A 13,574-nucleotide genomic window follows, 5' to 3' on the forward strand; every position below is an offset into this window, starting at 1 on the left:
GGAGGGGGTTTTGTGCCCAGAGTGCTTCATCCTGCCACGGACTGGGTTATTGGATGCTTTTCTCCACTGGTTCTGGAGGGGGCATGGTGCCCAGAGTGCTTCATCCTGCCAAGGACTGGGGTCAGTGGATGCTTTTCTCCACTGGTTCTGGAGGGGGCTTTGTGCCCAGAGTGCTGCACCTGGGGTGTGGCAGTTCCCATTCCCTCACCTGGGTGTGTGAGCCACGACATTTTCAGGGAACAGGTAACATGATACTCCATGGAGGCAGAGACACACTCCACCCTGCGGCGACTTAGCCTGCCAACTGCTGGTACTGCCAGTGCTGGTTGTGGTGCCTCATGTAGTGTGTGCAGGGTCCAGGATGTCTCCTGCAGCCTCGGACGGCTGCCCACTGGGGATGCTGCTGATGTCTGCTGTGGCACTGGCTGGGCACGTTGCGGGGCAGGTGGCGGTGTCTGCAGCGGAGATGCTGCCGGTGGTGCAGGTGTCAGCACCTGTGGAGGGAGACGCCAGGCCGTCTCCTGCAGTCTCGGAAGGGTGCCCACTGAGGATGATGCTGGGGACTGTAGCAGAGGCAGCCGACGTGCAGGGGGTGGTGGTTGCAGCAGTGGCCACCGCCGTACAGGTTGCTGTTCTGTCTTGCAGAAGGGGTGACACCAGTCCCTCACCCGGAGGCTCCGTGCCCTGAGCTGACTTCCCTTTGGCTTTGTGTCCCTTCCCCACCTTGGAATTCGCTACTGGGACCTTGGCACTGTCCTCTTTGGCTCTGAAAGAGGCCTTGCTTGGGTGGTTGGTGCAGCTTTACCTTTCGGCATGTGGGCCCCTTCTTCACCTTGGCAGGTGGCGGAATCCTTCGTCTCACTAGGTGGCACACTGGCAGCCCTGATGGGTGCCACCTTTGATGTTCCCCGACTTGCAGGGACCACTGTGCTCGAAGATTTTGTGGCTGAGGTGCTGGGCTGGGATCTGGACATCCTGACCCTAGGGGAAGGAATGGGGGGGGAGGAAGGATGGGGGTTGTAGGGAAGAGGTCAATGTTAGCTAGGAAAAGTTTTTTAGATACACAGGAAGATGGGAAGATGGTGGGGGTTTGGGAGTGGAGGAAGAGGTAGTGGTTGTAGGAGGTGTACGTCTGCTGAGTTTGGGTGAAGGTGCATGGGCTGGAGGCTGTTGTGAGGTGGATGGCTGTTGAGTGGGTGTGTGCCTGCGTTTGTGTATTTTGGGAGGAGGGCTCACAGACACACTGGGAGAGGACACATGGTAGTGGGGCTGGGGATTGCACGTTAGCGGTGTGTGGTGATGGGCGTGCTGGTGATGGAGGTAGTGGCTGAGGATATAGTGCATGCAGGTGTGAGTGGAGACCAGACTGGGAGGGAGGTGGAGGATGTGGAGGAGGGGGACACAGTGGAGGCAGTGGATGTTGGTGTGTCTGCATGGGTGTGGTGCTTGTGTGAGTGCCTGTGGGATGTGTGGTGCTTGTTTGCCTGAGCCACTTTTGTGTGTTAATGTGTGTGCATGCTTGTCTGATGGTGTGCTTGGGATAGGCTGAGGTAGAGGGGATTGAGTCTGGGTAGTGGAAGTTGGAGGGGGAGGCTGGACACAGGGACAATGGCTGTCATCAGTGCTGAGGCCAGAGCCTGAAATGCTCTCTCTTGGGCTGCCGCGCCAGAATGAATGCCCTCCAGGTATGCATTTGTTTGTTGCAGATGCTCTCAACACCCTGGATGGCATTCACAATGGTTGACTGCCCAGCAGTGAGGGATCTCAGGAGGTCAATAGCCTCCTCACTGAGGGCAGCTGGGCTGACTGGGGCAGGGCCTGAGGTGCCTGGGGCGAAGGAGATGCCCACCCTCCTGGGTGAGCGGGCACGGGAAACACGCTGAGGGGCTGCTGGGAGGGCGGTGCTGGTAGGGGGGGGTGGCGGCTGTACCTGTTGTTGTGGTGGGCACAGAGGTGCCTGCCACCGCAAGGGAGCTCCCATCAGAGGAGGGAGTCTCTGTCGCTGGTGTCTCCTCCTGTCCCCGTCATGGAGCTCCTCTCGCCCTCCGTCCCACTGGTGCCATCAGACTCTCTAGATTTACCCTCCTGGGCCATGTGGGTTGCAGCTCCCTCCTGCTCCGGTGCCACTGCTCCTCTGCCAGATGATGCTAATGCACACAAGGACAGGCTGACAAAACAAAAAGGGGGGGAAAGACAGAGGAGACATCTGGTCAGTGCCAGGAACAAAACCACCGTTGGCGGACACAACACACAGGGAGCAGTCCTATGCACTAGGCCATGCACTAACAGTCCTTTGGAAAATAAACTGCCCATGGGGGGCTGTGCCTAAGCCCATTTGCTGCACACCTGGAACCCACAGGAGCCTGACTAGGTGTAGATGGCCACTACCACTTTTGGGGTTGGAGTGCCACAGAGCCTGCCTAACAAGCGACCTACCCTAGCAAGTTCACCCTGGCCTAGGGGAACCCACAGCCCACTTCCCCCACCCAGACACCTCGTAAAGCGCACAGAGTCAGCTGAATGACCCTTGTGGCTGCTGTGATACCCTCAAGCACCCATCCAACTCCGGATATGCCACCGCCAGGATCCGGAATTGTTGTTCTGACCGGTTCAACAATACTTTTGCTTGTTTAGGATTTAGGAAGTTGGCTCTGTATGTACTATTTCAAAGTAAGAAATAGCATGCACAGAGTCCAATGGTCCCCCTTAGAGGTAAGATAGTGGCAAAAAGAGATCATTCTAATGCTCTATTTTGTGGTAGTGTGGTCGAGCAGTAGGCTTATCAGAGGGTAGTTTTAAGCATTTGTTGTACACACACAGGCAATAAATGAGGAACACACACTCAAAGACAATTCCAGGCCAATAGGTTTTTATATAGAAAAATATAATTTCTTAGTTTATTTTAAGAACCACAGGTTCAAGATTTACAAGTAATACTTCAAATGAAAGGTATTTCGCTCAGGTATCTTAGGAACTTTGAATCAACACAATATCATGTACAGTTGTAGCAAAAATGGCAATAAGCTATTTTAAAATTGGACACTGTAAAATTCAACAGTTCCTGGGGGAGGTAAGTATTTGTTAGTTTCACAGGTAAGTAAAGCACTTACAAGGTTCAAAGTTGGGTCCAAGGTAGCCCACCGTTGGGGGTTCAGGGCAACCCCAAAGTTACCACACCAGCAGCTCAGGGCCGGTCAGGTGCAGAGGTCAAAGTGGTGCCCAAAACGCATAGGCTTCAATGGAAATAGGGGTGCTCCGGTTTCAGTCTGCCAGTAGGTAAGTACCCGCGACTTCGGAGGGCAGACCAGGGGGGTTTTGTAGGACACAGGGGGGGACACAAGTCAGCGCAAAAAGTACACCCTCAGCAGCACAGGGGCGGCCGGGTGCAGAGTGTAAACAGGCGTCAGGTTTGTAATTGGTTTCAATAGGAGACCCAGGGGTCTCTTCAGCGAAGCAGGCAAGGGGGGGGCTCCTCGGGGTAGCCACCACCTGGGCAAGGGAGTGGGCCACCTGGGGGTCGCTTCTGCACCGGAGGTCGGATCCTTCAGGTCCTGGGGGGAGCCTCTGGATTCCCTCTGCAGGCGTCGCTGGGGGGGGGCTCCGGGGGGCCAACTCTGGCTACTCACAGGGTCGCAGTCAGCGGGGAGTCCGCCCTGTAGTGTTGTTTCTCTACAGGATGCAGAGTGGAAAGTCTCACGCTTCCGGCGGGAAACGTGCAGTCCTTTAAAAGTTGTTTCTTTGTTGCAAGTTTCAGTCTTTGTGGAACAGGGCCGCTGTCCTCGGGAGTTCTTGGTCCTTTTAGATGCAGGGTAGTCCTCTGAGCCTTCAGAGGTCTCTGGACCCTGGGGGACGCGTCGCTGTTGCAGTTTTTCTTGAAGTGGGGAGACAGGCTGGTAGGGCTGGGGCCAAGGCAGTTGGTGTCTCCGTCTTCTCTGCAGGGCTTCAGGTCAGCAGTCCTTCTTCGTCTTCAGGTTGCAGGAATCTATCTTCCTAGGTTCTGGGGGCCCCTAAATACTGAATTTAGGGGTGTGTTTAGGTCTGGGAGGTTAGTAGCCAATGGCTACTAGCCCTGAGGGTGGCTACACCCTCTTTGTGCCTCCTCCCTGAGGGGAGGGGGGCACATCCCTAATCCTATTGGGGGACTCCTCCATCTGCAAGATGGAGGATTTCTAAAAGTCAGAGTCACCTCAGCTTAGGACACCTTAGGGGTTGTCCTGACAGGCCAGTGACTCCTCCTTGTTTTTCTCATTATCTCCTCCGGCCTTGCCGCCAAAAGTGGGGCCGTGGTCAGAGGGGGCGGGCATCTCCACTATCTGGAATGCCCTGTGGCGCTGTAACAAAGGGGGTGAGCCTTTGAGTCTCACCGCCAGTTGTTACAGTTCCTGCAGGGGGAGGTGAGAAGCACCTCCACCCAGTACATGCTTTGTTACTAGCCACAGAGTGACAAAGGCACTCTCCCCATGTGGCCAGCAACATGTCTGGTGTGTGGCAGGCTGGCAAAACTAGTCAGCCTACACTGGAAGTTTGGTATGTTTTCAGTGGGCATCTCTAAGATGCCCTCTGGGGTGTATTTCACAATAAAATGTACACTTGCATCAGTGTGCATTTATTTTGCTGAGAAGTTTGATACCAAACTTCCCAGTTTTCAGTGTAGCCATTATGGTGCTGTGGAGTTCGTGTAGGACGGACTCCCAGACCATCTACTCTTATGGCTACCCTGCGTTTACAATGTCTAAGGTTTTGCTTAGACACTGTAGGGGCGTAATGCTCATGCACCTATGCCCTCACCTATGGTATAGTGCACCCTGCCTTAGGGCTGTAAGGCCTGCTAGGGGGGTGACTTATCTATGCCATGGGCAGTGTGAAGTTGGCATGGCACCCTGAGGGGAGTGCCATGTCGACTTAGTCATTTTCTCCCCACCAGCACACACAAGCTGGCAAGCAGTGTGTCTGTGCTGAGTGAGGGGTCCCCAGGGTGGCATAAGACATGCTGCAGCCCTTATAGACCTTCCCTGGCATCAGGGCCCTTGGTATCAGGGGTACCAGTTACAAGGGACTTACCTGGATGCCAGGGTGTGCCAATTGTGGAGACAAAGGTACAGGTTAGGGAAAGAACACTGGTGCTGGGGCCTGGTTAGCAGGCCTCAGCACACTTTCAAATCATAACTTGGCATCAGCAAACGCAAAATGTCAGGGGGTAACCATGCCAAGGAGGCATTTCCATACATAGGACAAGTGCATTACTTTTTGGTAGTGATTGAAATACCTAATTGATGGGTAGTTGTTCAAGGGCTTATGTGAAAACATAGTGATGCCAGCCTGTTTACCATCGGATATAAATGTACTTACTGCCACTTGACTCATATATCTTTGTGCATCCTAATACAGTGGGCCTTTTGCCAATGGGCATATGTTTTCAAGGCTGTGTTGCGGAAATGGGTAGGCTTGCCTGATTCAGTCCCGTTGTTTGTATAACCTCACGGCAAGTTTAACAAAAGGGCCCTGGAAAATGGGGTATCTGACGCTCTCTCGATATATATAAACAAAACAATTTTGTTTCTGTGCAGAGGGATAGCATGATGTTGTACTATGGATTGTAAAATTTGCTCTTTAAACTTTTTTTATTGATTTTATTTATTAAATGAAAATAGTTTCACTAAAATTTATCTTGTTGACATTTGGTGGAATTTATTAAATAACTGCCGAAAACAAATGTACTCACCATGTCACCAGTGCAGTTTGGCACTTGAGCTTTTTTGATATCTTTTTTTTCATTCTTAATAGAATTGGTGATTATACGCGATAAAGACTTCGACTTAAAAAAAGTATTTTATATTCAACATGATCGGTACACAAGGTTAATTAAATTGCTGGTCAGTCAGAAGCCTTTTCTCTTTTATGCTTTAGAAATTTGATGTTCTCATTGAAGCGCTGAATAATGGCCAACCTGTAGATCTCAGCAACATGCCTCCATCTCCAGAAGGTAAGTTGTTCTTTCTTGGTGAAAGTTTTTCCACTTTTATCTCGTAGTCTCATTTTCTCTCTCCCTCACTCATTATCGCTCTCCCTCATTCTTTATCTTACTTATTCTTCCACAAGATGCTAATCTGTATACTCATTTTCCTCTTTCAGTTTTATTTGTGGAATTAACTCGCTTCTCATGCACCTCTTATTTGTACCTTTACTCATCTTTCTCAACAATTTTTACTTACTCTTTCGATCAAGTTTTGCGTTGCAGTAGGACATTAAGGACCTGTCTTTGGCCGATATGACAAATGGATGATCCTCCACTTCAGTAAACCATTAAGAAAATAACTTGTTTGTCAATCTTTTCTCAGTATTTCTAGTGGTTGATGATGACAATGCTAAACAGATCTCTCTTGTTCTATTTATGTCTTGAATCACGAAGTTCACAATATTTGCTCTTTGTTCCATGTGTTGTCTACTACCTTCATGTGGTCTTCAGCTGCTTTTTAAGCTTTTCACAAACAATGAATGAATTAATACTTGTGTTTGTTAAGGTCTCATGAGCCATCCTCTCAACTTAAGTGACTTTATGAGCTAAGCTGTAGGAAACAGGGTAACTAATGTGCATGGAGGAAGCTGTTGGGAATCTAATGGCCACAAATGCAGTGAGGTTGAAAAAAATCCAGTGTTTAATGCTGTACTTGGAATAATATCATTGTTTTCTCACCAGCAGGAGACCTGCTGAGCAGGCTACATAAGTCAAAACAGTACATCAAATTCAAATTCAAAATAACCTTTGTTTCAGCAAAATGTGCCATAAAAGCACAACACACATACAAAATGAATTCAGACACCAAATCAACCACTTAAAAATACAATTCTAAAATACTAACTGCATCCATGCGGTAAGGATCTCCACTGCATCATAATCCCAAAACCTGAGACCTATGCACAAAAAGCTCAGGTGCCATGCATAAGAATCTATACTACCAGCACAGAAACACTCAGTAAAACAGAATAAATTGAACAAAACAACAGGATATTTCATTCAAAAGAGGTGCAAAATACAGTACTAGAAGATGTAGTAGCAAGCACTTTACATATAAAATTGAAAAGATCATTTGCAATAATGTGCAAACTTAGCAACAGATTCATGGCAAACAGGACATAGCATTTTAGCCTAAATATGGAAATACAACAGCATCCTTTCTCTTAGAGGGGGAGTTGTCAATAAAGGGGCAAGCGTCAAAGTAGCCCATTGAAGTATTGTGGAAAGCCCAGCAATTGATTTACTCTGGCCAGAAGAGATGTCTCACCCAAGATGTAACATCTTAGAACCATCCTGTCTCAAAGGAAACAAGGTTACGAAATAAGGGACCAATCAAACATTAAATCAAATCAAATCAGATAACTTTATTTTGGCTAAAAGCCATAAAAGTAAACAATAAAACACCATATCATATAGTTGAGCAGCATATCGATTATAAGCGAGAAAATAATGGACAAGAAACCCCACAGTTATACTTTAAGAGCGCTAAATAAGTTAAGATCATATAACTGTAAAGGACAGTGCAAAACAACCATTATTCTTAAAATCCTAAAATATTAAATATAACATTTTTAGGCCATTATATCTTAACTCCAAACAGTTAAAACCTGTTATGTTAAATAAATAAAATCTAAGACCAATATGTTAAAACACACAATTATAGCAATTATCTGGTTCTTGTAGCCCATGCACTTTGCAGGTATCTTGCAACTGGGAAAACTATTTCATCATTTGTGTCAGTTGTCAAAAAGCATAATGCTGTGTTCCATTCCCTTATCCCCACTGCCCTACATAACGGCGCAATCCACTTCTTCCTAGGAACCAAATATCTAGGACAAAAAAACATAAAGTGCGCAAGTGACTCTGTTGTCTTTTGACAAAAATGACAGAATATTAAGTTACTATCCTCCATTCTCCATCGCGCTGTAAATGTCTTAAGCGGGAGAATCCCTAGTCTGAATTTGATGAATAGTGTTTTAGTATAGGGAGGATTTACATTGTCCATATAGATCTCAAATTTGGGGCTACATTTATGATCTAGGAACTGTAGGGTCCGACTTCCTTGCTTCTTAGACCAGATTTGAACCAAGATATTCTCCCAGTAGCACCTTTTTACACGTTCTTTTACTTCCTTGGTCAAATTATGAGGTGCACTCCACACCTCCTCCTTCTTGAGGAGTTTACACATGTCTCTGATGTGTCTAAACCAAGGGATCTTTAGTGCACAGTCGCCTACGAGAAACTCGTCTAATACTACGTGGAGTGTGGACAAATCCTCCGAAGTCCAAAGACGGACCCAGTACATAAGTGGTCTTAGTGCAATTTCGTTATGGATCTCATTTAAGGCTAGGTCAAATCTAAGGGGGATGAGAGGGGTGCTCATCAATAGCCACAAAAAATTCCGTAAGAAATGTTTTCTACCGTAGTCAAACACCTAGAATTAGTGTATCCCCAAAGCTCACCGCCATAGATTGATGCTGCAACTGCCGCTGCTTTATAAATAGTGATGGCGGGTGATATCTCCCCTTCTAAGGTATTGGTAATTTTCCTCCCTATCGCTGTTGACCTCTGCCTGGGTACTGTCAGACTCTTCCCAATCTGCGCCGACCAATGTTGGTCATCACTTAACCTAATCCCCAGCTAATCAATTTGGCTGACTCTCTCCACTGATTGACCTGCTATGGTCATTTTCCCCCTAAACAATTTATGTGGGTTAAAGGCCATAAACTTTGTTTTTGTTGGATTTATTTCAAGTCCTCTAGTAAGACAAAAATTATAAAAAACATCCAGTTCATTTTGTAAGCCCATGGGTGTTCTCGAAATTAACAAAGTGTCATCAGCGAACATTAAAATGGGGACAGAGGATCCAGCTAGCCTTGGGGCATCATGGTTGCAGTGTAACAGTTGGTCCGCCGCACCATTAATGTAAAGATTGAACAATGTTGGTGCCAAAATACACCCCTGCCTAACCCCCCTGTTGACAGGTATGGCTGCCGTTAGATCACCACTTTGTGACCAACGTACCTGTGCATAAGTCCCTTCATGTAAGTACCTAATCAATCTGAATAGTTCTCCATCAAGTTGATAACTCTCCATAACATTCCATAATAGGTCCCGAGGTACCATGTTAAAGGCAGCTTTTAAATCAATAAAGGCTACATATAAATGGCTCTTATTGAGTGACAAGTATTTCCAGCAGAGGAGGTTAAACCTAAATGCCTGATCTATTGTACTCATTCCTTTTCTAAAGCCTGCCTGGAAATCGGAGAGAATATGAGAATCCTCTATCCATGCCTGTAGTCTATTCAGTACCTGGTTGCTGAATATCTTTTGACTAACATCAATTAGGCTAATAGGCCTATAGTTGGAAGGTTGTTCCCTTGGCCCTTTTTTATAGATAGGGACTATGATTGCTCCTTGCCACGTGGTAGGAAATCCTCCCCCCCACAGTATCTCATTACTGAGCGCATTTAGATACAGAGACCAAGTTGTCGGTCGAGACAAATATAAATCACCTGGGATGCCATCAAGACCAGGGGCCTTCCCTTTCCTTATTGATTGAAGAGCCATAGTTGTTTCTTTTAGGGAGAAAAAAAACAGGTTGAATTTGGGTGGTGTAACTCTCCCGTCCATTAAAGTATTGTAAAAAAGTTCAGTGGGTTTTAAGGAGGGAATAGTAGTGCTACTAGTTTGAGGTTTTCTGTAGACATTATTAAAATGCGTCACCCAAGTTTCTGACAGAATTACGGGGAAGTTCTCCACACCTTGAGAACTACTTTTGTCTGCCACTATTTTCCAGAATAATTTAAAATCTTTCTTGTGAAGTTCATCGACCATCCTATTCCAATATTTAGTTACCCACTATTTTCTTGCGTTTTTAAGTACAACTTTGTATGCAGCCCTGGATTTTCTAATCTCAATAGCTGTTTTTTAGCCAAACTGCAAGAGTTTAAGAACCACCTCAATGTTCTAGTTCCAGTCTCTGTTCGCCTCCTTGTTATCTGAAAATGTGGTTTTAGCCGGGTGATGAAGATACTATGCAGATTGATCAAATCCACCAATATCGTATTTATGTGCTTCAGTGGGGAAAGCGTTGTTACAACTATTCTATAAATTGATAGCTGGAAATTTATGTCGTCTTCCACCCATTCCCATTTCACATTTTTATAATCATTGGTCATAACTAAGACATTACTGTGGGCCCATGTTGTCAATGATTTACAACTAAATAGGGTAGTGGAAAAGGAGGTACTCAGAGCTTGATGGTCACTATCATTACGAGGTAGAACAGCCATGTCAATAAGAGATTTCCAGAGAGCGTCATCTACTAAGACATAGTCCAGGTGGCTAGAATATAGACCTCTCCTATATGTAGGCGACGCCGGGGTGTCTGATCTGGTATTTCCATTTACTATTTTTAGTCCCTTTGTTTTTATTAGATCTTCTAGTAGGTCTAGTGCTCCTCCTTCTTTCTTTGATATAATTTGGACCGACCCAGATCTATCCCATGGATCTGCAAACTGGATTCCTCTTTGCTGGTTGTCGTCTCTACAATTCAATTGCATATTGAAATCTCCTGCGACAATTAAACCCCGCGCTCCGGGAAGACAATTAAGGAAGTCTGTTAGCATACTCATCAGACCAGTCTGCGTCCTTTAGGTACCAGGTCTAACATATATATTTACAATTATTATACTCGCAGGACCGCTAGTAGTACTAATTTCAACCTCAACAGCTAATATATCCCTTATAGGGGTTGCTAGTTCCTTCACCTTTGGAAACAAATCATGTTTTAGCCAGATTATCAGACCCCCTGAGGCCCTGCCAGATGGTGATGGAAGCGCGGTCTTCTAGAAGGTCCAGTAACCTTCTTTATTAACTGCAGATGAAACCCATGTCTCCTGCAATAGAATAATATGGTGTTGATCTATAAAGCTGCATCAATCAGGGTTAGATGTTTTGTGAAGCAGCCCTGCCACATTCCAAGATAAAAACCTGATCGGTAGATCTAAACCATCCCCCATTTCTGACGGCTTCTCTCCAGTCTCATTTAGACGAGGCGTTGCTCCCAGGTCCTTCTCCTTTAGTAATTCACTGCAATGTACTTTTGACTCCGCTCCCAGAATGTATGGTACCTGGTTACTTGACATAAGGGGATCACGACTGGCTACACCGTCTCTCCCAACCTTCACCATAGGGGCTTCGCGTCAATCAATGGCTGAAGTTGGGCTATTCTTTTGATCTCTTCTGTGAGTACATATATGCTGGGCCGTTGGGGTGTTATTTCTCTCTTGGAGAACCAAATTTGTCAATGATTGAGGGAGTTTATGGGCAAGTGACACTTGGGATAAGGCACCGGGTCTCACTCTTGCATCCAGTGCCAGAAGGCCCTTGACTAGACTCAGGCTGGTCAGTTTTAACCCTATAAAATCTGTTGTCGATCCTACTCTTGTATATCTCTGTGCGGTGACTATATCGTCCCTTATAATAGACCTGCATTTCTTTGTCCCCCTTATCCAATGGATTACTTTATTTTTAAGAGAATCCCCTTGCTCTTGTTGTCCATTACTTAGCTTGGGGACATTTGTCATGTATATATCGTAATCACTATGTCTGATCTGACTTGAAGGGGCATTTCTCAAAGGGCATATAGTCCTCTTTTCTAAGAGTTCATTTCTGTGCACCTCACAGTTAACCCCTTTATTCAAGCTTTTGTCACATATATTAAAAGCGCCCACTACAGGAGGTACACTATCGCCCCCGTATGTATTCCGGGTTGCCACTTCAGCCCTTTTTCCCCTACACCTCCCTGTCATAGTTGTTTCAGCTAATAGAGTTGGCTTCGCCAAAGGCTTAAGGTCGGATTTTGATGAGGACTGCCTTATATCTCCAATTACTGCAGATATGCCATCCAACTTCTCATATATCATATGGCTAAAGGATGTAAGATACTCTCTAAGGCTCAAAATTTCAGCTCTAATCTGTACTAGCTGTGATTCAGCAGACTGTTCCTTCTGGATAGCTGAAGATGGTATTAACTCCTCTGTTTCCCTTGGCATAATCTTCTCTGATTCAAATGGCGCCAATTGGGCAAGAGTTGCAAAACGATGATTACAATTTATGAGGGGGGGGACACCCCACCTTGTCAACTAGGCAGACTTGGTTTGGGGCTCTCTATTAAGTTATCTGGGTTTTCTGACCTATTAGATTCTAAATGTAAACCCTGATATATAGGTTTCTGTGGTTCTCTGCTCACAGGGGCAAAGAAGGTTTTTATATCATTCCTAGTAGCAGTAGCATCTTTCCTATGGGGTTTTGAAGGTTTAGTAGCTAACAAACTCTCCACTTCCTCTATAAGATCATCAATTTGAGTCAATGTACAATTCTCGGCAGCATGTCTAGGGACTTTCTTTGCCCCTCCCTGCTCGGTGGGATTGCTGCTAGCTTTCCTCTTTCCCATCTTAGTAGGTTGTTGAACCTCAAGTTTGTTGTCACAGAAGGAAAAAGGGGAAAAGCAGAATATAAATACCACAACAGATATAGTTCAAAGTCCAACCTGTCCTAATTATAATAGCAAATGCTGCAGATTTAGGTATTAAAAAGCCAGATCCAATCACAGGGTAACAAAGAAATTTAGAAGAAAACGCCAACACAGTACCTTCAGGCAGCCACACGCCTATGAGCTGCCTAATCCAGAGTCTTTAGAGGAATATCAGGGGGTTGGGCCCTGCCCTGCTTCTTCCTGGCAATGACGGGCCTGCCCTTGGCCCGGGCGCGTCCCGCGAGCGAGAGCGCAAAAGTGAGTTTAAAGGGCTCCCGGCCCTGGGGCAGCCCCTCCTCCTCCAGCAACAGCGGTAGTAGCATCCCGCGAGCGGGAGCGCAAAAGTGAGTTTAAAGGGCTCCCGGCCCTGGGGCAGACCCTCCTCCTCCAGCAACAGCGGTACCATGGTCCCGCGAGCGAGAGCACAAAAGTGAGTTTAAAGGGCTCCCGGCCCCGGGGCAGCCCCTCCTCCTCCAGCAACAGCGGTAGCAGCGTCCCGCGAGCTGGAGCACAAAAGTGAATTTAAAGGGCTCCTGGCCCTGGGGCAACCACCCCCCCCCCCCTCCTCCAGCAACAGCTGTAGCAGCGTCGCGTGAGCGTCAAAGTGAATTTAAAGGGCTCCCGGCCCTGGGGCAGCCCCTCCTCCTCCAGCAACAGCGGTAGCAGCTTCCCACGAGCGGGGGCGCAAAAGTGAGTTTAAAGGGCTCCCGGCCCTGGGGCAGCCCCTCCTCCTCCAGCAACAGCGGTAGCAGCGTCGCACGCGTTAAACCAATTAGAGAGCATAATAGAAGCGAACCAACTTCTTCCAAAACCCTCCTTCCTCAGTGGGACAACGCTATCACACGTTCCATTCCCATTGCTTGATTGCCTTCGCCCTGATGGTATACATATGGCCAAGGAATTTTGCAACTGTGCAGACATAAAGAGGACCCCATATAGTGCCAACCCCACGGCCTTCACATCATAAATCTGTTTGGCAACTGCTACGGTTTAAATACAGAGGCTCTGTGCTTGTGC

At 46.8% G+C, this 13,574-nt stretch overlaps 1 protein-coding gene across 1 annotated transcript in view; it reads left to right on the forward strand.

The window, feature by feature from the left end:
* The window catches only part of CC2D1B (coiled-coil and C2 domain containing 1B), a 637,449-nt gene that overhangs the window by 209,252 nt on the left and 414,623 nt on the right, over positions 1-13,574 (forward strand). Inside the window, exon 9 of the mRNA XM_069232670.1 lies at positions 5,908-5,983. Within this exon, the coding sequence (XP_069088771.1) occupies positions 5,908-5,983 (76 nt within the window). The remainder of the gene's footprint in view (positions 1-5,907; positions 5,984-13,574) is intronic.

Source organism: Pleurodeles waltl, chromosome 4_2 (genome assembly GCF_031143425.1).
Source record: "Pleurodeles waltl isolate 20211129_DDA chromosome 4_2, aPleWal1.hap1.20221129, whole genome shotgun sequence".
Classification (NCBI taxonomy): domain Eukaryota; kingdom Metazoa; phylum Chordata; class Amphibia; order Caudata; family Salamandridae; genus Pleurodeles; species Pleurodeles waltl.